At 42.5% G+C, this 26,959-nt stretch overlaps 1 protein-coding gene across 2 annotated transcripts in view; it reads right to left on the bottom strand.

Annotated features, from left to right (window-relative positions):
- galnt13 (polypeptide N-acetylgalactosaminyltransferase 13) overlaps nucleotides 1-26,959 on the bottom strand; it is a 433,026-nt gene that overhangs the window by 23,454 nt on the left and 382,613 nt on the right. Inside the window, exon 13 of one of the 2 annotated variants that reach the window (XM_072579363.1) lies at nucleotides 17,632-17,838. The exons of the other annotated variant lie outside the window; for it this stretch is intronic. Coding sequence (XP_072435464.1) covers nucleotides 17,653-17,838 — 186 coding nt within the window. The 3' untranslated portion in view covers nucleotides 17,632-17,652. The remainder of the gene's footprint in view (nucleotides 1-17,631; nucleotides 17,839-26,959) is intronic. 2 annotated transcript variants of the gene reach the window in all.

Here is a 26,959-nt window from a genome sequence, read left to right as displayed (position 1 = left end):
GCAGCAATTCATCTAAGAAACTACAAGCCTTCTATTAAAGGGTCTGAAATAATTTCAAATTACAATGATATTGTTTCTTTGTTTGGTATGCTTTCCTTTATTGGTCAGAATATTGAGTACAGGAGTTGGGAGGTCATGTTACGGATGTACAGGACATTGGTCAGGCCACTGTTGGAATATTGCATGCAATTCTGGTCTCCTTCCTATCGGAAAGATGTTGTGAAACTTGAAAGGGTTCAGAAAATATTTACAAGGATGTTGCCAGAGCTGGAGGATCTGAGCTACAGAGAAAGGTTGAACAGGCTGGGGCTGTTTTCCCTGGAGCGTCGGAGGCGGAGGGGTGATCTTATAGAGGTTTACAAAATTATGAGGGGCATGGATAGGGTAAATAGGCAAAATCTTTTCCCTGGGGTCGGGAAGTCCAGAGCCAGAGGGCATAGGTTTAGGGTGAGAGGGGAAAGATATAAAAGAGACCTAAGGGGCAACTTTTTCACGCAGAGGGTGGTACGTGTATGGAATGAGCTGCCAGAGGATGTAGTGGAGGCTGGTACAATTACAACATTTAAGAGGCATTTGGATGGGTATATGAATAGGAAGGGTTTGGAGGGATATGGGCCAGGTGCTGGCAGGTGGGACTAGATTTGGTTGGGATATCTGGTCAGCATGGATGTGTTGGACCGAAAGGGTCTGTTTCCATGCTGTATATCTCTATGACTCTAACTACTCTTGCACATGTAATAGAGTTTGATAGAGACATTGATTTTAAATCTCTGGGGCAAGTGAGTAAGATAAGTGACTTTTTTTATTTTTTAATTCACAAACACTTACTGTTAGAACCATTTAAATTGAGGACAAATCACTCTCTGTAAAAATGAACACAATAACTTCCCACCTAAAATACTGATCAAGAATTAAACATTCAAGCCCCCTTTGTCACCATCCTAGCTGATGGTAATATTCAACAAGTGTATCTCAGACTGAAACCTGGGGTAATGGATTAGACATTTAATTTTTGTTGTTTGTTGCTATGATGGTAAGTCACTGAGGTACTTGGGGTGCAAATGTTCTTTGGCAATGGAGTATAAGTTTATTACACAAATGAAGAAAAAAACATTGTATAAAAGTATTCAAAAGATTTTAATACAAATGCCAAAACAAAGTTTTAACCTGTTTCCCAACATTATAGACACTCTAGTTCAGAAATATATTGTTCCTATCTCAGTTTTAAAAATATAGGTAGTTCTATGACGCAATTGTTGTGTTTCAGTGAAACCTCGCTTAATAGAAAATTGCGTAATATAAATAATGAGGCCTATGGGAAAAGTGCGGTTAGGGGCAAATCACAAAATATATCACTCACAATCGCTCAAAAATCACAGAAAAGTCGAATACAAAGTATAGCACAGTCTGGATGAAGGTTTAAGTCACATTTATTAATGAATCCAAAGTAAATTTAACACAGTACATTTAAAAAATGTAAGAAAGCTACTCTCTGCACATTACAGCAGCGCATGTGCAGAGACTTTGGTGTGGACACCGGCGCATGCACAGAACTGCAAAAACATCAGTGCATGTGCAGAACAGTGCAGAGATTACAGCACGCACAATGGCGCATGCACAGAATGAATTGCACAAACCAATCCCTGCTGGAATCGTGCTATTGCCAAAGGGGGTAAGCGTTCTCCAAAACACCATTCCCTAATGCTTTAGTGACATTATAGCCAAATCGCGCTGCTGAAACGTGTTATTGCAGAACTAGCTGTATTTACTCAACTGACACTTTACAGTGCTTTTTAAAACTATCCCTTTCAGATTTGAATAGCACAAACCTGTCATAATTCTGATAGCCTAACCTTCCTCAGTTGTAAAATAAAAGCTTCTACATGAGCTTTCCTGATTTGGAAACTCTACACGAAAACACTTCTGCTAAGCTGACTTGAATCTTCTGATAAAAAAAACCTATTCTACCTCATGAACTGAGGTCTGAGCTCTTTTTAACTAAAACCTCAAGCTTTTGGTTCTGAAGTCTAAACTAAACTAATTGCTTTAATATGTTTACCCCGTCATAAGCTCAACAGTATGAATATTTTATCTATTAACACCACAAGGTTCTGTGAGACAGTTTTGTTGAAGTCATATGCCATCTTAGAAGTGATGTATTTAGGCCACGGCCTAAACGTCTTCCTGATCTTTTAAAAATAATTACCTGAAGAGGCCTGATCCAGACCCATTTGCTTCTAGTTTGCAATCCAAATCCCGATATGTCCACAAACACAAATTTCATTACACTTGTCCATACAAAACAAAATGTTTCCATTGATAGGAGAGTCAGGGTGTATTGAAACATTAAGGTAATTGGCAAAAGAACCAGAGTGGATAGGCTTTTTTTTAAAATATAAGAAATTTTGATCGGGAATGCACTGCTTGAAACAGTGGTGGCAGTTTAATTAGTAGCAGTCACATGGGGATTAGATAAATACTTGAATGCAAACATTTGAAAGGTAAAGAGATAGGGTAAGAGAGTGAGACTAATTGTATAGCTCTTCCATAGAGAGTGAATGCTGGAAGAATAGATGGAATTGTCTCCTGGTTTGAATAACTCAATAGATTTTAAACTGGAGGCTCAGGAAAAACAACAGCCAAACTGTCAGAAAGTTGGACTCATGTCAATTAATGATTTTGAATCCACCAGTGGAAAAATGACACCAAATGTTTGAAAACACAGAGGTTTAAAAACGATGGCAAGAATGACTTGTTCTCATAATTAAGGTGGCCCCACATAATTTACATTACAAGGGGCACAATTTCCCAACCCCTGGAAATGAATACGACAAAGCCTCAATTTTCACTCCTGGGTCAGAGGTGCAGAGTCAGGGCACTTCCCAGGTCCATAAACCTGACCTGGAAAGTTAGATTTCTGGGGTAGCAGGGTTTCTGAAAGGTTGGCTAGGTGATGCCAGAATGTGAAAGCAGACTTCTGCATGTAAATGCTGGCTGCACAGAACACCTTCCTTGGTGTGCTGACACTGAGCTGAAGGTTAATATTTAAAAAAAACCTTACAGCTCAAACTCCTCAGACCTCCCTCACACTTATTTCTTGATGTATTATGTGTGTTTTTTGCCCACCACATTGGCCTGTGCCTAGCTGGCCACTACCATGATTCCTCCCTTTCTCTCTGCTAACCCAAGTCATTACACTCACTCCATAATCCTTCACAGCCCCTAAGCCCTAATTCAAGTTAACCTATGTCACCCCACACCATAATTTACCCTCACATCTACCATGCCAACTCATTCAGGCAGGCAAGTGTAGAGGCACAATCACTTAAGTCTTACAAAATAAAGTTATCAGTTTCTATTGTAAACTTCACTATATTGAAAGAAAAACCAACTCATTAAAAAGCATTTACTAAATTTATATTCCTTCAAGCCTAGAGGAACATGAGAGCAAAGTAATGGCAGACTGCTCAGAGTGGGAGGAGACCCAAAAGGAATATCTGAATAGGAAGTGGCCCAAGAGCGCTCTTACTCAGTATCAGTTCTGAAGGGCAAAGTTGTTTGGGGAGGTGGGGGAGGGGTGCATAAAGAGTTAGGTAAGTGCGCCCACAACTTAAGTAATGCTATAGTGAGAGCCAGCTGTATGGAACCAAGTGATAGGGAGGGAAGTTGGGAATGTAAAACTTAGAGAGCAGCTGGGGAATGCCAAGAACAGAATTGAGCAAATGCAGGCTGAAATTCAGGAGCAGGAACAGAGGAACTGCGAGAGTTAACTGCACATAGGGCAGGTTCAGGCCCAAGGAGAGAAGGCCGATCAACAAGAACGTGCGAGTCCTGGGGTCATGACACAGCCCATAAAGCTGTGACTGACCTAGCCAAGAAAAGTAGTAATTTAGAAGTATGCCAAGTAAAACAAGACTCTCACTGCAGAGCGCTTGAAGTGCCAGTCCAATATTGATAAGTAAAAGTCCCAATTTTATAATCCAGAAAAGGACAATGTGTGTCTTTAGGGTTGTGGGGCAGAAGACAGGCAGATGCGATAAAATGTTTAAGAGGCATTAGGATAGACATATGAACAGGCAAAGAATAGAGGGATACAAACCATGTGCAGGCAGGTGGGATCGGTTTAGAATGGCACATTGGTTAGCACAGACACAATGGGCCATATGGCCTGTTCTTGTATTGTACTAGTCTTAGTTCTAAGTGTTGAGGGACCAAGAATCAATATAATTTATACAAGTACAAAGGTGATAATGAACACAACACATGAGAAAGGAAGCTCTGCTCAGCATCAAAGGGATATCAAGGTATGAGACTGTTCTTCTCATCTTTGTTTACGGCATATGTTTTATACGTATTTACAAATTAATTAGCACATCTGAGTACCAGCTCCTGCAGGACCTTTAATGTGTCTTACTCATCTTGAGCACAAATCTGCAAAAATTATTGTTTCATTTAAATGCGTTCAGTTCTGGTCGCCACATTAGAGGAAGGGCTGAAGAAGAGGTTTACCAGAATGCTGCCTGGATTAGAAGGTATGAAAGATAAAGAGAGGTTAGAAAAACCCAGCTTATTTTCTCTACAGCAGGAGAGGCTAAGGGGAGACTTGATAGAAGTCTGTAAAGTTATGAGATGCATAGGTAAGGCTGATGGTAAGAATTTTTTTCCTTGAGTTGAATTGTCTGATACTAAGGGGCATGCATTTAAGGTGAGATGGGGAAAGTTTAAAGGAGATGTGAGGGGCAAGTTTTTTACACAGAGTGTGGTAGGTGTCTGGAATGTACTTCCAGGGGTGGTGGTGGAGGTAGATGTGTTAGAGGCATTTACAGAACTTTTAGAGAAGCACATGAATGTGCAAGGAATAGAGGGATATGGACCAAGGGTAGATAGAAGGGATTACTTTCATTTGACGCCATGTTCGACACAATGTCATAGGCTGAAGGGCCCATTCCTGTGCTGTTCTGTGATGATGATGCTCCTTTAATAAGGCTAAGTTGTCCTCCTTTCTTTTGCAGAGGGGTCGTAAATGCATAGATTCTGAAATGTCAGAGTTTAGCTACTTGAAGAAACTTTTAAGTTTTTGAAGAAGTACTTGTATAATGAAAGGGGAGTGGCCAGGTCTCCAAGTTCAGCTTTTCTCTGTTTTGTTTTGGTTTAGTTTTTGCAAGCACTCAGTTTTTTGAGGCTGCTGGTCAGTTGAAAGCTGTGAATTCAAAAGAAGCAGCTACATGGAAGAAGGTGGTCCATGCTGAATCTCTCACCACCTCTCTCTCTCTTCTGTAAGACCGTATTTGATTTTACCTTTTTTGCCAAGGGGTGATTATGGGGATTGCTGCAGGAATTTGGAAGAGCATCGTTAAGTTGGGATAGTCTGTTGGGTTTTCCGATAGGTTAAGTTATTCTGTAAGGTAAAAACAATGACTGCAGATGCTGAAAACCAAATACTGGATTAGTGGTGCAGGAAGAGCACAGCAGTTCAGGCAGCATCCAACGAGCAGTGAAATCGACGTTTTGCGCAAAAGCCCTTCATCAGGAATAAAGGCAGTGAGCCTGAAGCGTGGAGAGATAAGCTAGAGGAGAGTGGGGGTGGGGAGAGAGTAGCATAGAGTACAATGGGTGAGTGGGGGAGGAGATGAAGGTGATAGGTCAAGGAGGAGAGGGTGGAGTGGATAGGTGGAAAAGAAGATAGGCAGGTCGGACAAGTCCGGACAAGTCAAGGAGACAGTTATTGAGCTGGAAGTTTGAAACTAGGATGAGGTGGGGGAAGGGGAAATGAGGAAGCTGTTGAAGTCCACATTGATGCCCTGGGGTTGAAGTGTTCCGAGGCAGAAGATGAGGCGTTCTTCCTCCTGGCGTCTGGTGGTGAGGGAGCGGCGGTGAAGGAGGCCCAGGACCTCCATGTCCTCGGCAGAGTGGGAGGGGGAGTTGAAATGTTGGGCCATGGGGCGGTTTGGTTGATTGGTGCGGGTGTCTCGGAGATGTTCCCTAAAGCGCTCTGCTAGGAGGCGCCCTGTCTCCCCAATGTAGAGAAGACCACATCGGGAGCAACGGATACAATAAATGATATTAGTGGATGTGCAGGTGAAACTTTGATGGATGTGGAAGGCTCCTTTAGGGCCTTGGATAGAGGTGAGGGAGGAGGTGTGGGCACAGGTTTTACAGTTCCTGCGGTGGCAGGGGAAAGTGCCAGAATGGGAGGGTGGGTCGTAGGGGGGTGTGGACCTGACCAGGTAGTCACGGAGGGAACGGTCTTTGCGGAAGGCGGAAAGGGGTGTGGAGGGAAATATATCCCTGGTGGTGGGGTCTTTTTGGAGGTGGCGGAAATGTCGGCGGATGATTTGGTTGATGCGAAGGTTTGTAGGGTGGAAGGTGAGCACCAGGGGCATTCTGTCCTTGTTACGGTTGGAGGGGTGGGGTCTGAGGGTGGAGGTGCAGGATGTGGACGAGATGCATTAGAGGGCATCTTTAACCACGTGGGAAGGGAAATTGCAGTCTCTAAAGAAGGAGGCCATCTGGTGTGTTCTATGGTGGAACTGGTCCTCCTGGGAGCAGATACGGCGGAGGCGGAGAAATTGGGAATACAGGATGGCATTTTTGCAAGAGATAGGGTGGGAAGAGGTGTAATCCAGGTAGCTATGGGAGTCGGTGGGTTTGTAAAAAATGTCAGTGTCAAGTCGGTCATCACTAATGGAGATGGAGAGGTCCAGGAAGGGGAGCGAGGTGTCAGAGATGGTCCAGGTAAATTTAAGGTCAGGGTGGAATGTGTTGGTGAAGTTGATGAATTGCTCAACCTCCTCGCGGGAGCACGAGGTGGCGCCAATGCAGTCATCAATGTAGCGAAGGAAGAGGTGGGGAGTGGTGCCGGTGTATCCTGTTCACTTTTGTTTGTTTCATTCAGTACTCTGTACATAAATTCTGTTGTGTTTATGACTGAGGGGTTTTGACCAGCTGCATCTCTCCTGCAATATCCACACTATACCGGATTAAAACAACTAGAAAAGTTTGAGTCTGGGCTACCTTCTTGAAATGTTTTGAGGGGATCTGGCCTGGTTCATAACTGTACTGTTCTATGTTCTAAATAAATAACTATTTATTTACAAAATTACACTTGACTTTTTTTTATTCTCAGCATGCATGCAGTTCACCTTCAGTCAGAAAGCAAGTGATACATTCAGAATGCTGGTCATTTAAACTTCTCATCCAGAAAAGAAAATGTCCAACTTGAAATTCTGTACAATACATGTTTAACAATGTGCATTCCAAGCTAAAATCACTTGCAAAACAAAATACACCACCAAAACATAAAAGAAATGCAATATACAATTAATAGATACATTTAACTTAATAGTATTTTTTGATTGACCGGACTCCATCTAGTGATACAAACTGATAGATGCAGGTATCAGCTGAAATTGCGTGATCATCTGCACTGACCAAAGACTGCCACTGAATGAAGTCCAGAAACTTAGTGAGAGTTCAAGAACAATTAAAAGCAACAGTAAAACTAGGAGCAGAACCAGCAATTAGGAGAAGAGCCCCAGGACTTAAGGCAAAAACAAAGCCAAGGTGGGCTGTGCGGGTTGAAACTGCAGAGCAAGGACCAGGGGAGAAACGAGACCTGGAGCAGCGGCAAGGCTGGAAGCAGGCAATGCTGGGAGGCAGGGACACAGCAGGGCGAAGAGAGACTGAAGGCAAGAGCAGAAGTACTAGGATAGAGATCTATATGAATGCAATCTACAGAAGAGGAAGTCTGTGGAAAAAAAATGCTAAAGTGGAACTGGCAAAATTAAATGGCTATAGTGTCAATCTGTTACTAACATTGTTAAAGTGAAACAATGTTCAGTGATATTAAAACCAATCCCCAGGCGAGGGATACCCCAATTCGCAAGTGCCCATATTAAAAGATTATTTCTTTCTTTTATCATCTGTCCCCAGCTCAGTTACTCACAATAAGATTAATTTGTAAAGAGACCCATTCTCTTGTGGATGCTGTTCTCACAGACCAAATGATTTTATGTTTTAAAAGCAGCCAATTTAACCAGGCTTTCATAAGTTAATGATGATTTGAAGGTGCTGGTGTTGGACTGGGGTGTACAAAGTTAAAAATCACACAACACCAGGTTATAGTCCAACAGGTTTATTTGGAAGCACTAGCTTGCAGAGTGCTGCTCCTTCATCAGGTCATGAAGAAGCAGTGCTGTGAAAACTAGTGCTTCCAAAAAAACCTGTTGGTCTATAACCTGCTGTTGTGTGACTTTTAAATAAGTTAATGAGTTAGTGAACTCTTTTGTTTGTAAGCATGAGAATAAATGATAACAAAACACACTGATACACAAATCAGAAATCACAGTTGAATCCAAAAAAAGAAAAAAAGTTACAAACAACATTTGGATCAGTCTCGGAACTATTAAGACTGGATGATGGAACATGAAGATGTTCTGTCAAGTTTTACAAATTGCACTGATATTGAGTTTGAGATGCTTGGCTTTGTTGGTGAGCTGAAAAGCCTTTATCCTGTTTCCTTTCAACAGTGGCTTTGCTTGCTTTTTAGCTTCCAGCAAAGAAAACTTCCTCTCACTTCCTTCCAGCACAGGGATGACTAGATCTTTTCACAGCTGTGATCCTCACACCTCCACCTCATACTTTCACCCATTAACAAACAGACTAGGGTTGAATCTGACTTTAATCCCTGTTCTTGTGTATTCTTGAAAGGGAAAAACACAATGATATCTCTCGCCCATAATGGTGTCTTTTCTTCCATTGTGTTCACAGTCAGAGACAACTCACAGGAGATAACAGTTCAGTTTACAATGCATTTCTCCGTTGTGAAGTTTCTTTGATACCCGACAATTTTTAAATTCCAGGATCTCCCACAAAGCTGGATACATTCCACACAGGCCTTCCAGACAGTCGCTAAATTATGTTGCTCAGAACTTGTACATTCTGTCATTTTATTAACTGCATGTCCTCTTTAAAAAAAATTAAAATACACATCAGTGATCAGGGTATGATGTGTGGTCATGACAACAGAGACCTCCTGCTCGAAAGTGAAAATAAAAGCAAGCATCTATTACAATTCACATGATGATGATCATTTGTAAATCTTCAGTTTCAGTGGATTAAGGATGATGTTCCAGTACAGAATAAAGGGCAAACTATCAGAACAGTATTTGTGTGAGATTCTCATGCATTATCACTTGCAACAGTGCTTTAGTATAGTGAATTATACAGATATGAGGATAAAGTGTTGCGTGGTTAGTTGAAAATACCCAATCTAGCTGTTGGCTGGACAAACCCTGAAACAAAACAGTGTAAGAGTTCTGGCTAGCTGTCAGGTGCATTCGTACATAGCTGCCACCTTATGCTGAAGACTTGAGGCTTGTCTGAAACTAGACCTTAAGCTAACTTCTGAAAGATTCACTTATTGTAACAAACAACCAAAAGTAACTTCTGCAGAAATTTTCAGTCAAACTAAGGTACTGTCTTGCGGAAATACAACTGGACTCTTGGATAAGGATTCTACAGAAATTACTTGAAGGCAAATGACTGACGGCAAGGATCATTGTATGGTGGATAAAACATGGTAAACAACTGAATCTTGTTTTGATTTTCTTTTTAAATATTTGATAAAAGATGTTGTAATCTGTACTTCATTAAATTGCCATCATCTTAGAATAAATGATTTCTCAGAAAAACACTTAAAATTTTAATTTGAATATTAACTGTAAATAAATTTGAACAGATTATCTGGGTAGAATTGAATATAGGTTCTGAAGAGGCTTTCACCCATTATCCTTATGTTGTATTATTTTGGATGCCTGGCAGCAGTGGACCTTTCCCATGATAAAGGACTGTAGGGAGGCAAGTCCTGCTCCTAAAAATGACCAGATAGAGGGAGAGCTTGGAGCTTGTACAGTAACACCATTTGGGAGGTGTTGTCTGCAGTCCATAACACATTGACTTGAAGCCCAGGATCGCAAGATCATAGCAAGGGGGTGGCAGGGGGAAACCGGTTTAGAAGCATGGGGAGTGAAAATGACTCCTTTTCTTGTTGCTGAATTCCTTATTAAAATACTGTCTGACAACAAGGTTCCATTCATCAGCCCACCATAAAACCCAACAGCAAAGTGACCAACTGTCCTCCTTTATAAAAGTCGGAGATAGCCTTGCGTCTCATGTTTTGTATTACTGAGATGACATTTATCCCATATTTCTAAAGCTTTGGGCAGCCATTGATCTGGCAGACTGCCTGCCTGGAGTCTCATCTTGGAGCTTAGTGTCTCATGGTACTTTTGTGCAGTCAATCTGCACAGCGGCCGCTAACCACAAGATGGCACTGGAGGATTCAGAGATCAGCCAAACTTTGAAAAGCAGCGTCAGGGATTTAAAACTAACTGTTTAATCTTTGTTTGCCTTTTTCAAAGGTATTTTCAACACTATACAAATATTGCAAATATGTTTTTGTAAAAGTCGCAAACATGTTAAGTATCCCCGCTCCATACCCATGTCCTACCACTGAAGTGTCATTTTATTTTATTCACAAGGCATCTGACTAGCTAGTTGAAGAATTTCTTTGGAAGGATTGCTTCCACTGAAGACAAAAGAAGCCTATCATAAACCTGCAAAGAATATTGCCACTTCTGTATTTGCAACTGAATTCAAAGATATGCTGTGGGAAAGACAAAACCTATTTTGACATAATGTTGTGTGAAACAGGTCAGATGCAGGTACAGACTATTAACAGTTTAGCTTGTGTTGGCAGCATTGAGAGCAACAAATGAATTCTAACCTACCTACCCCACTCATAGTCAACACATTTTGAAAAAGGGGCTTGTAACAGGAATAAGGCCCAAACTTACACATTTGGGGAACTATTATTTATTTTAAATGTTGACCTGAAACCCCATTAAAGGGCTCCATGAAATTAGTAATGAGGCCATTACCAATGCAGATCATCACACAGTTAAATTGGTGACAATGTGTCTTAGTTGAAAAATGTGGTGCTGGAAAAACACAGCAGGCCAGGCAGCATCCGAGGAGAAGGAGAATCGATGTTTTGGGCATAAGCCCTTCTTCAGGAATGATGCTGGTGTGCCAAGCGGGCTGAGATAAAAGGTAAGGGGGAGGGAACTTGGGGGAGGGGCGCTGGGAATACGATAGGTGGAAGGAGGTGAGGGTGAGGGTGATAGGCCAGAGAGGGGGTAGGGGCGGAGAGGTCGGGAAGAAGATTGCAGGTCAAGAGGGCGGTGCTGAATCAGAGGGGTGGGACTGAGATAAGGTGGGGGAATGGGAAATGAGGAAGATGGAGAAATCGACATTCATCCCGTGTGGTTAGAGGGTTCCTAGGTGGAAGACGAGGTGCACTTCCTCCAGGCGTCGTGTGGCCAGGGTCTGGTGATGGAGGAGGCCAAGGGCCTGCATGTTATTGGCGGAGTGGGAGGGGGAGTTAAAGTGTTCAGCCATGGGGCGGTTGGGTTGGTTGGTGTGGGTGTCCCAGAGGTGTTCCCTGAAATGTTGCGCAAGTAGGCGGCCTGTCTCCCCAATGTAGAGGAGACCACATCGGGTGCAGCGGATACAGTAAATGTGATGTGTGTAGAGGTGCAGGTGAATCTGCGACTCCCACTTCCCCCAAACCAAAGGAGTAGCCATGGGCACTTGCATGGGCCCCAGCTATGCCTGCCTCTTAGTCAGATATGTGGAACAGTCCATCTTCCGCAGCTACACTGGCACCACTCCCCACCTTTTCCTCCGCTACATTGATGATTGTATTGGCGCTACCTTGTGCTCCCATGAGGAGGTTGAACAGTTCATCCACTTTACTAACACCTTCCACCCTGACCTCAAATTTACCTGGACCATCTCAGATTCCTCCCTCCCCTTCCTAGACCTCTCCATTTTTATCTCAGGCGACCGACTCAACACAGACATTTACTACAAACCGAGCGACTCCCACAGCTACCTAGATTACACTTCTTCCCACACTGCCCCACATAAAAACACCATCCCTTATTTCTAATTCCTCCGCCTCCGCCGCATCTGCTCCCAGGAGGACCAATTCCAGTACCGAACAACTCAAACGACCTCCTTCTTCAAAGACCGCAATTTCCCCTCCGACGTGGTCGACGACGCTCTCCACCGCATCTTCTCCACTTCCCGCACCTCTGCTCTTGAACCCCGCCCCTCCAATCGCCACCAGGACAGAATCCCACTGGTCCTCAGCTTCCACCCCACCAACCTCCCGATACATCATATCATCCTCCGTCATTTCCGCCACCTCCAGACAGACCCCACCACCAGGGATATATTTCCCTCTCCACCCGTATCAGCATTCAGGAGAGACCACTCCCTCCGCGGCTCCCTCGTCAAGTCCACACCCCCCAGCAACCCAACCTCCACTCCCGGCACTTTCCCCTGCAACCACAAGAAGTGCAAAACTTGCACCCACACCTCCCCACTCACCTCCCTCCAAGGCCCCAATGGATCCTTCTATATACCGTCGCAAATTCACCTGCACTTCCACACACATCATTTACTGTATCCGCTGCACCCGATGTGGTCCCCTCTACACTAGGGAATTAGGCCGCCTACTTGAGGAACGTTTCAGGGAACACCTCTGGGACACCCACACCAACCAACCCAACCGCCCCATGGCTGAACACTTTAACTCCCCCTCCCACTCCGCCAATGACATTCAGGACCTTGGCCTCCTCCATCACCAGACCCTGGCCACACGACGCCTGGAGGAAGAGCGCCTCATTTTCTGCCTAGGAACCCTCCAACCACATGGGATGAATGTCGATTTCTCCATCTTCCTCATTTCGCCTCCCCCCACCTTATCTCAGTCCCAACCCTCAGACTCAGCACTGCCTTCTTGACCTGCAATCTTCTTCCCAACCTCTCCGACCCCACCCCCTCTCCGGCCTATCACCCTCACCCTCTTCCACCTCTCATATTCTCAGTGCGCCTCCCCCAAATTCCCTCCCCCCTACCTTTTATCTCAGCCTGCTTGGCACACCAGCATCATTCCTGAAGAAGGGCTTATGCCTGAAACGACAATTCTCCTGCTCCTCGGATGCTGCCTGGCCTGCTGTGTTTTTCCAGCACCACATTTTTCAACTCTGGTACTCCAGCATCTGCAATCCTCACTTTCTCGACGGTGTGGCTTATCATCACATGTGTAAATACTTCTGAATTTCTGCCTTTACCACCCTTACAGGCAGTGAGTTCCAGATTCCTATCACCTTCTAGGTAAAAAAACAATTTCCTCACATCCCCTCCAAACCTCTCAACCCTTGCCTTACCACAAAAAATGACGGTGGCAGGGGAGGACATATTTGGGCTTCAGATCTGTTTACTCCTTTTCATCAGGCCTGGTGTATTCTTCCTTTTCTCCCCCTCTCTTTTATATTTTTTTCTAACACCCACTTCATTTTGCCTTTTTTTGGTGACTCTAGGTGAGGAAGGAGGTTCCGGGAGTTGGAGCAGCAGAGAATTCAATGTGGGTCCTTGTGGCGGCTTTCTGGTGGGTTCTTTGACCAGGTTGCTTTGGCAGACAAGGCACTTTAGGGCCTGGGATTACAATGGCCCGGGTTTCCTTGAGGCTTCCACAGCATCTTCCCAGTGGCACGTTTAGGCTGGCCCAGTCTGGCATTCCTGTAGGCGGCTTCAGCGGCGGCCTGGGAATCATTTTGGTGGCTACTTTCATCAGCGACAGTCTACATCTCTTTATGGTAGCTTCAGTCAGTCTGTGACTCCATGCAGCATTTTCTTCAGCATCATGATGGGTCCAGTCCAGGATTCCCATGGAGTTTGGGTCCTCGAGCTCACACCCATGAAATGGATGAAGTGCAAGTGACAATGAGGCTAATTCTATTCAATTCAGTTAAATCTATGACATCTGGTCATTGATGCCTTCACCAAGGAGAAAAGTTGCTTTCCACCTATCCTATCTCAGCCCCTCGTAATTTTATACATCTTGATCAAGTCCCCCGTCAGACTCCTCTGCTCCAAAGCAAACAATCCAAGTCTACAATCTCTTTTCATGACTCAAACATTCCCTCAAGATCTGCTTCTTTGAAAAAGGGATCTAGCCAAAGTTTGACGGTGGTTAAAAGTGGCTGTCTGGAGACCATATCTGAAATATCATACCTGAAAGTGTCAAGAATGCTTATAGGGGAGAAATATACTACAAACTGAACTGTAGGATCTTTTGAGTATCTCAGTCTGTGAACATGATGGGAGAAAAGACTTCAGTCTGGGTGACAGATATGATTGTATTTCTTTCTTTCAAAATCCACAAGAACAGAAGTTAAAAGCCAGTTCCAACTTTGGTCTGTGTGAAGGGCTGAGGTACTTATGTTTACTAGCCTGCATTCCTATTTTGCAGGTAAACGACGCTCTCACTTTGAGACCCAGAAGCTAGTTAGCAAGACGATTCAAAAGAAATAGCACAAATGAAGATCACTTATCTTAAAAGGAGAAAGTGAGGACTGCAGATGCTGGAGATCAGAGCTGAAAATGTGTTGCTGGAAAAGCGCAGCAGGTCAGGCAGCATCCAAGGGCTGGGAGAATCGACGTTTCGGGCATGAGCCCTTCCTGAAGAAGAGCTCATGCCTGAAACGTCGATTCTCCTGCTCCTTGGATGCTGCCTGACCTGCTGCGCTTTTCCAGCAACATATTTTCAGCACTTATCTTAAAAACCAAGCCCCTCAAAATTGATGTTCGATTATTCACTCCTCACAAGTGATCCAGAGACTTAGCTGTATATTTTTAATGTATCATTTTTTGTACTTCTTATTTTGAATTTATGAGTGTGTTGTGTGTTATTGTTTTTCTTTCATTTTCAGTAGCTAGTAAAATCTCTCTTTAGTTAATTCAAGAAAACCTTGTAAATTAGTTCCATTGACACAGTGGTAGTGTTGCTACCAAAGGGCCAGAAGTTTTGGCTTCAAGTCACACCTGCCACGTAAGTCTGGCATAACAGATCTGAAATGGGTGATTATAAATAATGATTTGGAGATGCGGATGTTGGACTGGGGTGTACAAAGTTAAAAATCACACAACACCAGGTTATAGTCCAACAGGTTTAATTGGAAGCACTAGCTTTCATAGCGCTGCTCCTTCATCACAATCCCACAACCAGTTGATGAAAGAGCAGCGCTCCAAAAGCTAATGTTTCTAATTGGACCTGTTGGACTATAACCTGGTGTTGTGTGATTTTTTTAACTTTATAAATAAGGACATTTCCTTATATCACCTACATCTCATTCACTGGAATTCTTTCAGAAAAGCCTTTTAACTTCCCATGTTCCCCTCAGTTTATTGAGATCCTCTTCAAAACTGGTATTGTTGTGTTTCTGGTTATGCTTTTTAAGCTATCCATTATTTTCATAACTTTTTCCTTAATTTTGTGAAGTGGCTTGGGACATTAGTGTTACTTTGTAAATAAACTTGTTTATTGCTGAAAATCATTTTGAGTATGCTTACAGGGGATCTATTTGTTCTTCCACTGTACATTTCACAAGATCTATTTTTCAGGTAACTAGTGTGACCTGATCTGAACCTCTGAAGGGGAGCAACTGACCATTGAGGGGGAAAAAAGTAATAGCATGGCACAAGGCATTCGTGGCATTTAGCTGATACATTCTTTACCTAAGCATCTTGTCAGATTGTTAAACTAGTTCCTACATTACAAAGTTGTCCAGGAATCAAGATGTTAATGCTAACAGTCACTGCTGCCTCCTTCCACACTACATGTATATAGTTTATTCTCCTGCCAGCTCATTAAGTATCTCTCCTTTGAATCATTTTAGTATGGCCTTTACAAGCTTGGAAATATTTGCAGACTTAAGCCTTGCATTTGGTTCAGATGTCTTTTAATCTATCTGCATTATATTGGTATTTGTAAACCACTGCAGGTAACACTTGTTTTGGGCGCTGCTCCAGTTCCACTATGGGTTATATGGGCTGATCTGGTGGAAATAACCAATTGCTGACAGGAATTGCCATCCTGTAGCACCCAACAATGTTTAAACCGACAGACTCCAGGGTCTTAGCTTGGGTTAAATTGGGACTAACTGATGTCTGAAATGTCTCTCCATTGGACTTTCAGCAATGCATCAAAGACCCTGGAAAAATTGAGCTTTATTATCTTAGGCATTCAGTAAAATTAAGAATAACTTCAGTGAGACTGTAATGTTATACAGTTAGAATAAGATTTGTAATCGACAGCTGCAAAGGAAAAATGAAGTGTGGATTTAAATGTTTTCTCCAAAGTAATTGTCCAACCATACATTAATCTATTTTATCACAATTATTTTGAGAGTCCTGGTGCACCCTGTATAGTTATACCTATTTGTAAACTGACATTGTCATTCTAAGAAATCATTCTTCTATTTTTGGATTTCCTAATGATTTTCGGTATTGTCATATAGCTCAAACACAACTGTGCCATTAAGATAAAGAGAAATGAAAAATGACTTGCATTTACACACTGCTTTTCATAATCATTGGATATCTCAAAAAGCCTTATAGATAATAATACACTTCTGAAGCACCACTGTTGAAATGTAATGAATACTGCAGCCAATTATGCTCTCAATAAACCCCCACAAACAGCTACATGAGAATAACCAGAAAATCAGTTTCTTTAATCTAGGTTGAGAGATAAATATTAGCCAGGATTTCAGAGATAAATCCTCTACTCTTCTTCAGATTGGTGCTGCAAGATTTTTACATCCACACAGAAAGCAGATATAGACTTGATTTAATATCACATCCTAAATACTGCTCTTCTTTCAGTCCAGAAAACCTTCTATATTACATTGGCAGCTTTTATTTTTGCACTCAAGCCCTAGAATGGAACTGGAACCCACAACCTTCTAACTCAGAGACAAGTGTACTACCCACTGAACCACTGCTGCCACTCCACTTATCTGAATGAGTGTTTTATATAAAATACAGGGACAGTAACCTTCAGATCGCTTCATTATTTATGCTTTCCAGAAGCTTTGATGATGCTTAAGCTTTTCAGAATCAAACCTGCAAGAATATATCCACTATTCACTACATGGAACTTTCCACAGTAAGTATACACGTTAGAGCTGAAATTCCTTTAGTAATGAAGAAAACTCATTTAATCTCCATAACAAATGACCCTCAAAATCAAAGTTTCAGTGCATTTAAAATATGATTTCAAAAGTTGAGCATGATTGACTTGTCAATTCTCAAGAAAGAAAATCTATTGTTTGCTTTTAAAAATCAGACCGTTAATATATTGAAAGCTTAGCAAGTACACAATTGTTGGGATTTTTATTATGGATTATAAAAGAAAGGTTTGGATTTGTAGAACATCTTTCATTACTGTTGGATAGTCCAAATCCCAATAAAGTACTACTCAAGTGTAGTCACGTCATAAGATTTTAAAAAGCAAACACATTTTATTGAAAATTGTAACTTTTCAATTATGTAGCCAGGTGTTTTATTTTTATCCAATCAACAACTCCTGATTATCTCTGACTCCAGATATGAATCAAAATATAATTGAAAAGTTACATAAGACTCTATACTAATCAGTACTGTACTATAATACTAAGTCACTACCAAAATAGAATTTCACAAAGCATGATTACTGACCTCTATTTTTTAAGTGTTACTTTAAAGAAAATAATCAGTTGGGCTGTAAAAAATATTCCTGAAAACTTCTTGGCGAGTGTAGTTTCTTAGGATCCATACGTGCGAAGGGCTGTCAGCGCAGCTCTCCAAAGCAGGAACATACTTCCCAATATCCATCTTCCTAGTTGATAGACATAATTGGCTATCTACATGAACAAATATGTGCTTCTGCATGACAGAAAAGATATTAAGAGCTAGAACATGTGGAAATATAACCAAAGAGGCAAAGCACTGAACAATCAAGAAGAGAAATCAATGAGCATGATAGTTAAATTTAGCCTAAGTATATTGAACCAATCTAACAGACCTTAATTCATTCCTCATACTTATGCTGATATACAAGTAAATAGTAATTTTCCCCAAATCCCTCCAATCACAATCCCGGAGGGTATCCTGAAATTGCTGTTCCCTCCTCCTGGCCCTGTCAGATTTTTCAGGGTCAACAGATAGCATGAATTTTCATGGGGCAGATACCTACAAGAGCAATTTTAGATTCATTTCTGGCATCTGGGTGTGAATAGCCAGCAAGGGCTGTGGTGGAGCTGAAAGTGTGTTGAAGGCAGGCTGGTATAGATTCCATCCAGGAGAAAGTGAGGACTGCAGATGCTGGAGATCAGAGTCAAGAGTATGATGCTGGAAAAGCACAGCAGGTCAGGCATCATCCGAGGAGCAGGAGAATCGACGTTTTGGGCATAAGCCCTTCATTAGGATTCCTCGGATGCTGCCTGACCTGCTGTGCTTTTCCAACACCACACTCCCGACTACATTCCATCTATTCAGCTATGCTCTTACTCACCATCATGAAAAGAGGCTGATCTGGTTAACTTCAAATCTTGGATATTTGCAGGTCGGTTTGCCAGATGGGCTCTGTGTTTCCTGTGAAGGCCAGTTCACATCTAATCTCTTAAAATTTGGCTGGCCACACAAACGTGCAAACCCAGCTGAGGAGCTGGAGCAGTATTTCTAGCTTACAGTGTCCTTATCACAAATCCTGTCTGTTATTTGCTTTTTAAAGAGCAAGCAGAAGTTCTGCCCTTGGGCTGTAGGGAAATCCTCAAAGTTACTTTAACTCTTGTGGAATTTCAAAGCAAACCAGAAAGAAAATTGCATTTATATAGTATTGCTAATGCTGCATATATCTATTTCGTGGCTTATGTTAATACTTGAGAGATCATGGCCTTATTTCTGACACAGATCAGTTAGGTACATATTTACATCTCGATAATACCATGGACATTTTACAAAACCTTTTACGAAACAGCCGAGAACAATCCAAGAAATCTTTGCGCCAATGACAAAGATAATTCTTGAAACCACCTCCTTTTTTAGCAGTAGGTATGCTACATTCCATGCTCACATATCCAATAGCTACTGTCATCTACTTGGACATCTAGTTGGGCGAGTTACAGGTGAGGGGTGATGGCTGTTGACAAAGGTTTAAAGGGTAGATGTTGTTTCAAGGGAAGGTGGTCAGATTGACAAGGGGGCATCACTTCAAGGAACATGGTGAGGTGAGAAGAGTGCAGTGCTAGTCAGGGTAGTGTGGAGGGAGCAGTGGAGGGGGCGGGGGGACATAGCAGGGTTAGCTCAGGGCAGTGGTTGTCAAGTCAGATTGAGTTAGGTGAGCGCCATCAGGAATGTCATAGGTCAGAGGGTATAAGTTGAAGGAGTGCAGTCAGTGCTGAATTAGAGATTTAGTTTAATGTAATTTCTGTCTAACTATTAAGTTTTTTTTCCTGCATGATGTAAAGCTAAAGTGAACTGGAATCCTCCAAAATCTCTAACCTCATGTATTATTTTAAGAGAGTTCCAAACATACAGTTATTGCCAAGTTGGAATTTCCAATTCTCCAGCGATTCCCTCTGAGTCAGCTGTGTCAGGTTTTTCGCAGGTATCAGTGGGCTCCAGGCTATGCTGTGGCAATGACTATATGAACAAAAAATGTTCTGGACCTATTCTGGAAGATTGTTGTTTTAAAGGCAAAAACACAGGGCTTTAGTTGCTGCCGTAACACCTACAGGAAATGGCAATTCAGAAGTTTATTCATGTTTATTTAATAAGGGCTAGAATAGGAGAAGGGGCAAAAAAGCAGCAAGGGGTTAGCTGAAGATATTCTAAATGTGGGATAAGTGAATTAAAGATCAGATTGAGGATCGAATAGAAAAGGCTATGTTATCATGGAGAAGGCAGGATAACTCTTTGGTCTTGGAAATGATTTTAGTTACAGTTAACAATGTTAATAATTTTAGTACACAATTAAAAATAAATAAATAAATAAAATGATGGCAAAATCTCTCTGAAAACAACATAACTGGCTAAAATTTTGAATCAGAAATTTTACGAAATCACAAAACCATAAAAAATATTCCCCTCATCTTAGCAAAAATAGGAAGTTTTGAAGACAAGAAAGGCTGTTTTGTAAACGAACACAAACACATGCATACATCAAGAATACTTTCAAGCCATCTCAGATCTAAACTATACTGCTGAACTCAAGAGAAAAATAGATTAGGAACTGAAGTCTACCATCATCTTCTGAAGAGTTATAGCAAAAATGTCCTACAGAATTAGTTGATATCAATTCTGATGACAATTCATCAACCTTTAACAATTTGCAATTCCCACACCTCATGTCAGGGAAAAGTGTCAAAACTGAAATGTTTACAATGAGGCCTGAACTTGCTGCATACTCGCAAACTGCCACTTCTATACTGTCTGACATCAGCACATCTTAGTCTTCCGTCATGAAGCAACAAAACACCTCAGCGACATTGTTATACAGACTCTAGGAACTAAATTTGAAGTTTACTACTATTGTCGAGGTTTCCCAGGGATCAGGGCATTCAGCAGTGAAATGGGTGTCAGACCTGTCAGTCCCAATGGGGGCGAGATTTTCAAAATCCCTTACAGGGGAGAAAGAACAGAAGTACTCTGCACGCCCTTTAAGGTAGCCTTTAGCCTTCCACAGATCTGATCACTAATGTCCCATCACTCCCAGATCTGATTGCCACCCTCCCACTCACAACCTTTAACCTCCTCCCAATTGCAGGTCATTGCTCTCAAGTGTCCCAAGTTGACCATTTGAGGATGGCTCTGGGTGGGACACAGAGATACCAAATGGTAGAAGTCCTACAAGACCTTTCAGTCATTTTCAGCTTCACCTGCACCCACTGTCTCCTTGCACATGTTTAACTCAATAACAGTGATTACAGACACCATGAGGTTCCATGGCATCAGGTTAGATATGGACAAGGAAACCTTCAACTGATTACCACATACCATTCTCCATTAGCTGATGAATCAGTGTTCCTCCAAATTGAGCAACACTTGGAGGAAGCACTGAGGGTAGCAAGAGTGCACAAAATATACTGGGTGGGGAATTTCAATGTCCACTACTGGCTGAACAGGTCAAGTTCCACAGGTCATAATTGCTAGACTGGGTCTGCTGTAAATGGAGAGGGAACCAACAGAAGGGGAAAACAGACTTTATCCTGACCGATCTGCCTGCTGTAATTGCATCTGTCTGTGACAATCTCAGTCAGAGGGACCACATAGTCCTAAGAGGAACAAAGTCCCACCTCCACATTAATAAGACCTTAGATTGTGCTTTGTGGCACTATCATTATGTCAAATGGGACAGATATTGAACAGATGTAGCTGTTAATGAGGCACTGAGGGCCATCAGCAACAGGACTGCACTCCAACAGACTCTGCAACCACATGGCCTAGCATATCCTCCATTCTGCCACTAGCATCAAGCCAGGGGATCAGGAACCAAAACAGCAAATGCTGGAAATCTGAAACAAAAACAGAAATTGCTGGGGAAACTTAGCAGGTCATGTAGCATGCGTGGAAAGAAAGCAGAGTAAGTGTTTTGAGTCATTCTGAAGAAGGATCACTGGACTTTAAGTCTGCTTTCTCTCTACAGATGTTGCTAGACCTCTAGACATTCCCTAGCAATTTCTGTTTTTGACCAGGGGACTAACGGGCTGCCATTAAGAATGCTGGAGGGAAAATCGGGAGCAGCACCAGGCATGCCTAAAAATGAGGTATTAATCTGGTGAAGGTACAACACTGGACTACTTTTGTTCAAACAGCATGAGCAGCAAGTGATAGACTGAGCTAAACTATTCCACAACAAACTGATAAGCTCTGCATTCCTGCCATACCCAGTTGTGAATGGTGGTGGGCAATTAAACAAAAAGGATTCTGGGTAATCCAAGGTGGAGGACAGGAAAAATTTTTGGCTGTAAGAGCTGCTCCTTTTTTTTTTGAGGTATTTTAGGTGTTGGAGGTGATTTCCTCAAATTCCAGGAGCAGCAATTACTGTTTTATATGCTGTTGCATTGTTTTGGAACTTTGGAAAAAAAAGTCAAAACAACAGCAGTTTAAAAGGGAGAAGAGCAGACAAAGGAAGCACATGGTGAGGACAGTGCAGGAGAGAGAGAGAGAGAGAGAACCTGCGCAGTTACTGTCTTTGCAGTTTGAATTAGTGTATTGCTGGACAGCGGAGTGCATCTGGGAAAATTAACAAACAGTGAAATTCACAACTAATCTTCGAGGAACTGTTGGGCGAAGTTCACAGCACAGAATCAGATAAGTTAATTGTTGTTTTAGGTCTGTCCAAGAGAAAGGCTGTAGTGAGTATAGTGGATTCTTTCTTGATTATATGATTTTGGCGATAAGTCTCTTGATTAAACTTAAAATATAAGCCATAGCTATTAATTTAACCTGGAGCAATGTATGTAGAAGAATAAGACGGTGTTATTTTCTGGATCTGTAGATTGTGAAGGAGCAAAAATGGCCTTTGCAGTGATAGGTACTTCTTGTCAAATGTGGGACTTTAAAGAGAGTTGAAGGGTTACTGCCGATTATATCTGCCATAAATGATGTTGGATGCTAATCTTATCAGATCGAGTAGATCGGTTGGAGAGACAGATAGAAGCAATGAGGAATTTGCAAGAGCAACAATATGTGATAGATGGCAGTTATAGGAAGCGGGGAAAGTCTCAGATACAGTCACATAGATGGGTTAACTCCAGGAAGGGTGAGAGAGGACGGCACCTAGGGCAGGAGTCTTTTGTGGATATACCCATTTCAAACAGGCATGCTGTTTGGGAAAACGTAGGGGGTAATGGGTTCTCAGGGGAACGTAGCACGAACAGCCAAATTTCTGGTATTGAGACTGGCTCTAATGCAACGAGGGGTACATCGGCTTCCAAGAGATCAATTGTGTTAGGGAATTCTGTAGTCAGAGGTACAAACAGACGTTTCTGTGGCCAGCAGAGAAAAAGCAGAATGGTGTGTTGTTTCCCTGGTGCCAGGATTAAGGATGTCTCAGAGTGGGTGCAGAATGTTCTCATGGAGGAGAGAGGCCAGCAAGAGGTCATTGTCCACGTTGGAACCAATGATATAGGAAGGGAAAAGGTGGAGATTCTAAAGGGAGATTACAGAGAGTTAGGCAGAAATTTAAAAAGGAGGTCCTCAAGAGTCGTAATATCTGGATTACTCCCAGTGCTACAAGCTAGTGAGGACAGGAATAGGAGGATAGAGCAGATGAATGCATGGCTGAGGAGCTGGCGTATGAGAGAAGGATTCACATTTTTGGATCATTGGAATCTCTTTTGGGTTAGAAGTGACCTGTACAAGAAGGATGGATTGCACCTAAATTGGAAGGGGACTAATATACTGGCAGGGAAATTTGCTAGAACTGCTCGGGAGGATTTAAACTAGTAAGTTGGGGGGGTGGGACCCAGGGAGATAGTGAGGAAAGAGGTCGATCTGAGACTGGTACAGCTGAGAACAGAAGTGAGTCAAACAGTCAGGGCAGGCAGGGACAAGGTAGGACTAATAAATTAAACTGCATTTATTTCAATGCAAGCGGCCTAAGATGAACTCAGGGCATGGTTAGGAATATGGGACTGGGATATCATAGCAATTGCAGTAACATGGCTCAGGGATGTGCAGGACTGGCAGCTTAATGTTCCAGTATACAAATGTTACAGGAAGGAGAAAGGGAGGCAAGAGAGGAGAGGGAGTGGCATTTTTGATAATGGATAGCATTACAGCTGTGCTGAGGGAAGATATTCCTGGAAGTACATCCAGGGAAGTTATTTGGGTGGAACTGAAAATAAGAAAGGGATGATCACCTTATTGGGATTGTATTATAGACCTCCCCAATAGTCAGAGGGAAATTGAGAAACGAACTTGCAAAGAGATCTTAGCTATCTGTAAGAATAATAGGGTAGTTATGGTAGGGGATTTTAACTTTCCAAGCATCGACTGGGACTGCCATAGTGTTAAAGGTATAGATGGAGAGGAATTTCTTAAGTGTGTACAAGACAATTTTCTGATTCAGTATGTGGACGTATCTACTAGAGAAGGTGCAAAACTAGACCTATTCTTGGGAAATAAAGCAGGGCAGGTGACTGAGGTGTCAGTGGGGGAGCACTTTGGGCCAGCGACCATAATTCTATTAGTTTTAAAATAATGATAGAAAAGGATAGACCAGATCTAAGAGTTGAAGTTCTAATTTGGAGAAAGGCCAATTTTGACGGTATTAGGCAAGATCTTTTAAAAGCTGATTGGAGGCAGATGTTCGCAGGTAAAGGGACGGCTGGAAAGTGGGAAGACTTCAGAAATGAGATAACAAGAATCCAGAGAATGTATATTCCTATCAGGCTGAAAGAGAAGGCTGGTAGTTATAGGGAATGCTGGATGACTAAAGAAATTGAGGGTTTGGTTAAGAAAAAGAAGGAAGCATTTGTCAGGTATAGACAGGATAGATCGAGTGAATCCTTAGAGTATAAAAAAAGTAGGAGTATACTCAAGAGGGAAATCAGGAGGGCAAAACAGGGACATGAGATAGCGTTGGCAAATAGAATTAAGGAGAATCCAAAGGGATTTTTGCAAATATATTAAGGACAAAACGGTAACTAGGGAGACAATAGGGACTCTCAAAGATCAGCAAGGCGGCCTTTGTGTGGAGCCACAGAAAATGGGGGAGATACTAAATGAATATTTTGCATCAGTATTTACTGTGGAAAAGGATATGGAAGGTATAGACTGTAGGGTAATAGATGGTGACATCTTGCAAAATGTCCATATTACAGAGGAGGAAGTGCTGGATGTCTTGAAATGGTTAAAAGTGGATAAATCCCCAGCACCTCATCAGGTGTACCCGGGAACTCTGTGGGAAGCTAGAGAAGTGATTGCTGGGCCTCTTGCTGAGATATTTGTATCATCGATAGTCACAGGTGAGGTGCCAGAAGACTGGAGGTTGGCAAACGTGGTGCCACTGTTTAAGAAGGACGGTAAAGACAAGCCAGGGAACTATGGACCGGTGAGCCTGACCTCAGTGGTGGGCAAGTTGTTGGAGGGAATCCTGAGGGACAGGATGTACATGTATTTGGAAAGGCAAGGACTGATTAGGGATAGTCAACATGGCTTTGTGCATGGGAAATCATGTCTCACAAACTTGATTGAGTGTTTTGAAGAAGTAACAAAGAAGATTGATGAGGGCAGAGCAGTAGATGTGATCTTTATGAACTTCAGTATGGCGTTCGACAAAGTTCCCCATGAGAGACTGATTAGCAAGGTTAGATCTTATGGAATACAGGGAGAACTAGTCATTTGGATGCAGACTGGCTCAAAGGTAGAAGACAGAGGGTGGTGGTGGAGGGTTGTGACCAGTGGAATGCCACAAGGATCGCTGCTGGGCCCTCTACTTTTTGTCATTTAGATAAATGATTTGGATGCGAGCATAAGAGGTATAGTTAATAAGTTTCAGATGACACCAAAATTGGAGGTGTAGTGGACAGCGAAGAGGGTTACCTCTGATCACAACAGGATGTGGACCAGATGGGCCAATGGGCTGAGAGGTAGCAGATGGAGCTTAATTCAGATAAATGCGAGGTGCTGCATTTTGGGAAAGCAAATCTTAGCAGGATTTATACACTTAATGGTAAAGTCCTAGGGAGTGTTGCTGAACAAAGAGACCTTGGAGTGCAGGTTCATAGCTCCTTGAAAGTGGAGTCGCAGGCAGATAGGATAGTGAAGAAGGCATTTGGTATGCTTTCCTTTATTGGTCAGCATATTGATTATAGGAGTTGGGAGGTCATGTTGCGGCTGTACAGGAGGCCACTGTTGGAATATTGCTTGCAATTCTGGTCTCCTTCCTACCGGAAAGATGTTGTGAAACTTGAAAGGGTTCAGAGAAGATTTACAAGGATGTTGCCAGGGTTGGAGGATTTGAGCTACAGTGAAAGGCTGAACAGGCTGGGGCTGTTTTCCCTGGAGCGTTGGAGGCTGAGGGGTGACCTAATAGAGGTTTACAAAATTATGAGGGGCATGGATAGGATAAATAGTCAAAGTCTTTTCCCTGGAGTCGGGGAGTCCAGAACTAGAGGGCATAGGTTTAGGTTGAGAGGGGAAAGATATAAAAGAGACCTAAGGGGCAACTTTTTCACGCAGAGGGTGGTACGTGTATAGAATGAGCTACCCAGGGGATGTGGTGGAGGCTGGTACAATTGCAACATTTAAGAGGCATTTGGATGGGTATATGAATAGGAAGGGTTTGGAGGGATATGGGCTGGGTGCTGGCAGGTGGGACTAGATTTTGGTTGGGTTATCTGATCGGCTTGGATGGGTTGGATCGAAGGGTCTGCTTCCATGCTGTACATCTCTATGACTCTATAACTCCCTGGTGGAGGCTCCACAAATATGTCCATCCATAATGATGGGGGATTCTAGCACATCAGTGCAACAGATAAGGCTGAAGAATTCACAGTGAATTTTAACTACAAGTGCCAAGTAGATGATCCATTTCAGCCAACACTAGAGATCCCGAGCATCACAGATATCAGTCCTCAGCTAATTTGATTCGGTCCATGTGATATAGAGTCATAGAGTCATACAGATGGAATGGTTCGATGTAATGGATACTGCAAAGGCCATGAGCACTGCAACACTGAAACTGTTCTCCACAACATGCCATAGGCTGAGCTGTTCCAGTATAGTTACAATATTGGCATCTACCTGATGATGTGGAAATTGCCCAAGTATGCCCTATACAAAAAAAAGAATAAATCCAAGCTGCCCGCTAAATTGCTCCCCACAACTGGCATCCCATTCCATTAGACTGTTCTCAAACAACAGTAAAGTGATTGAAGGTGCTATCAACAATGTTATTAAGCAGTGTCCACTCAGCCAATAACCTGCTCAGTGACACAAGTCTGGATTCCATTAGGGCCACTCAGCTCCTAACCTCATTGTAACTTTGTTTCAAGCA

Source organism: Chiloscyllium punctatum, chromosome 10, assembly GCF_047496795.1.
Source record: "Chiloscyllium punctatum isolate Juve2018m chromosome 10, sChiPun1.3, whole genome shotgun sequence".
NCBI classification, from domain to species: domain Eukaryota; kingdom Metazoa; phylum Chordata; class Chondrichthyes; order Orectolobiformes; family Hemiscylliidae; genus Chiloscyllium; species Chiloscyllium punctatum.
This window is presented reverse-complemented; position numbering and strand designations above follow the sequence as displayed.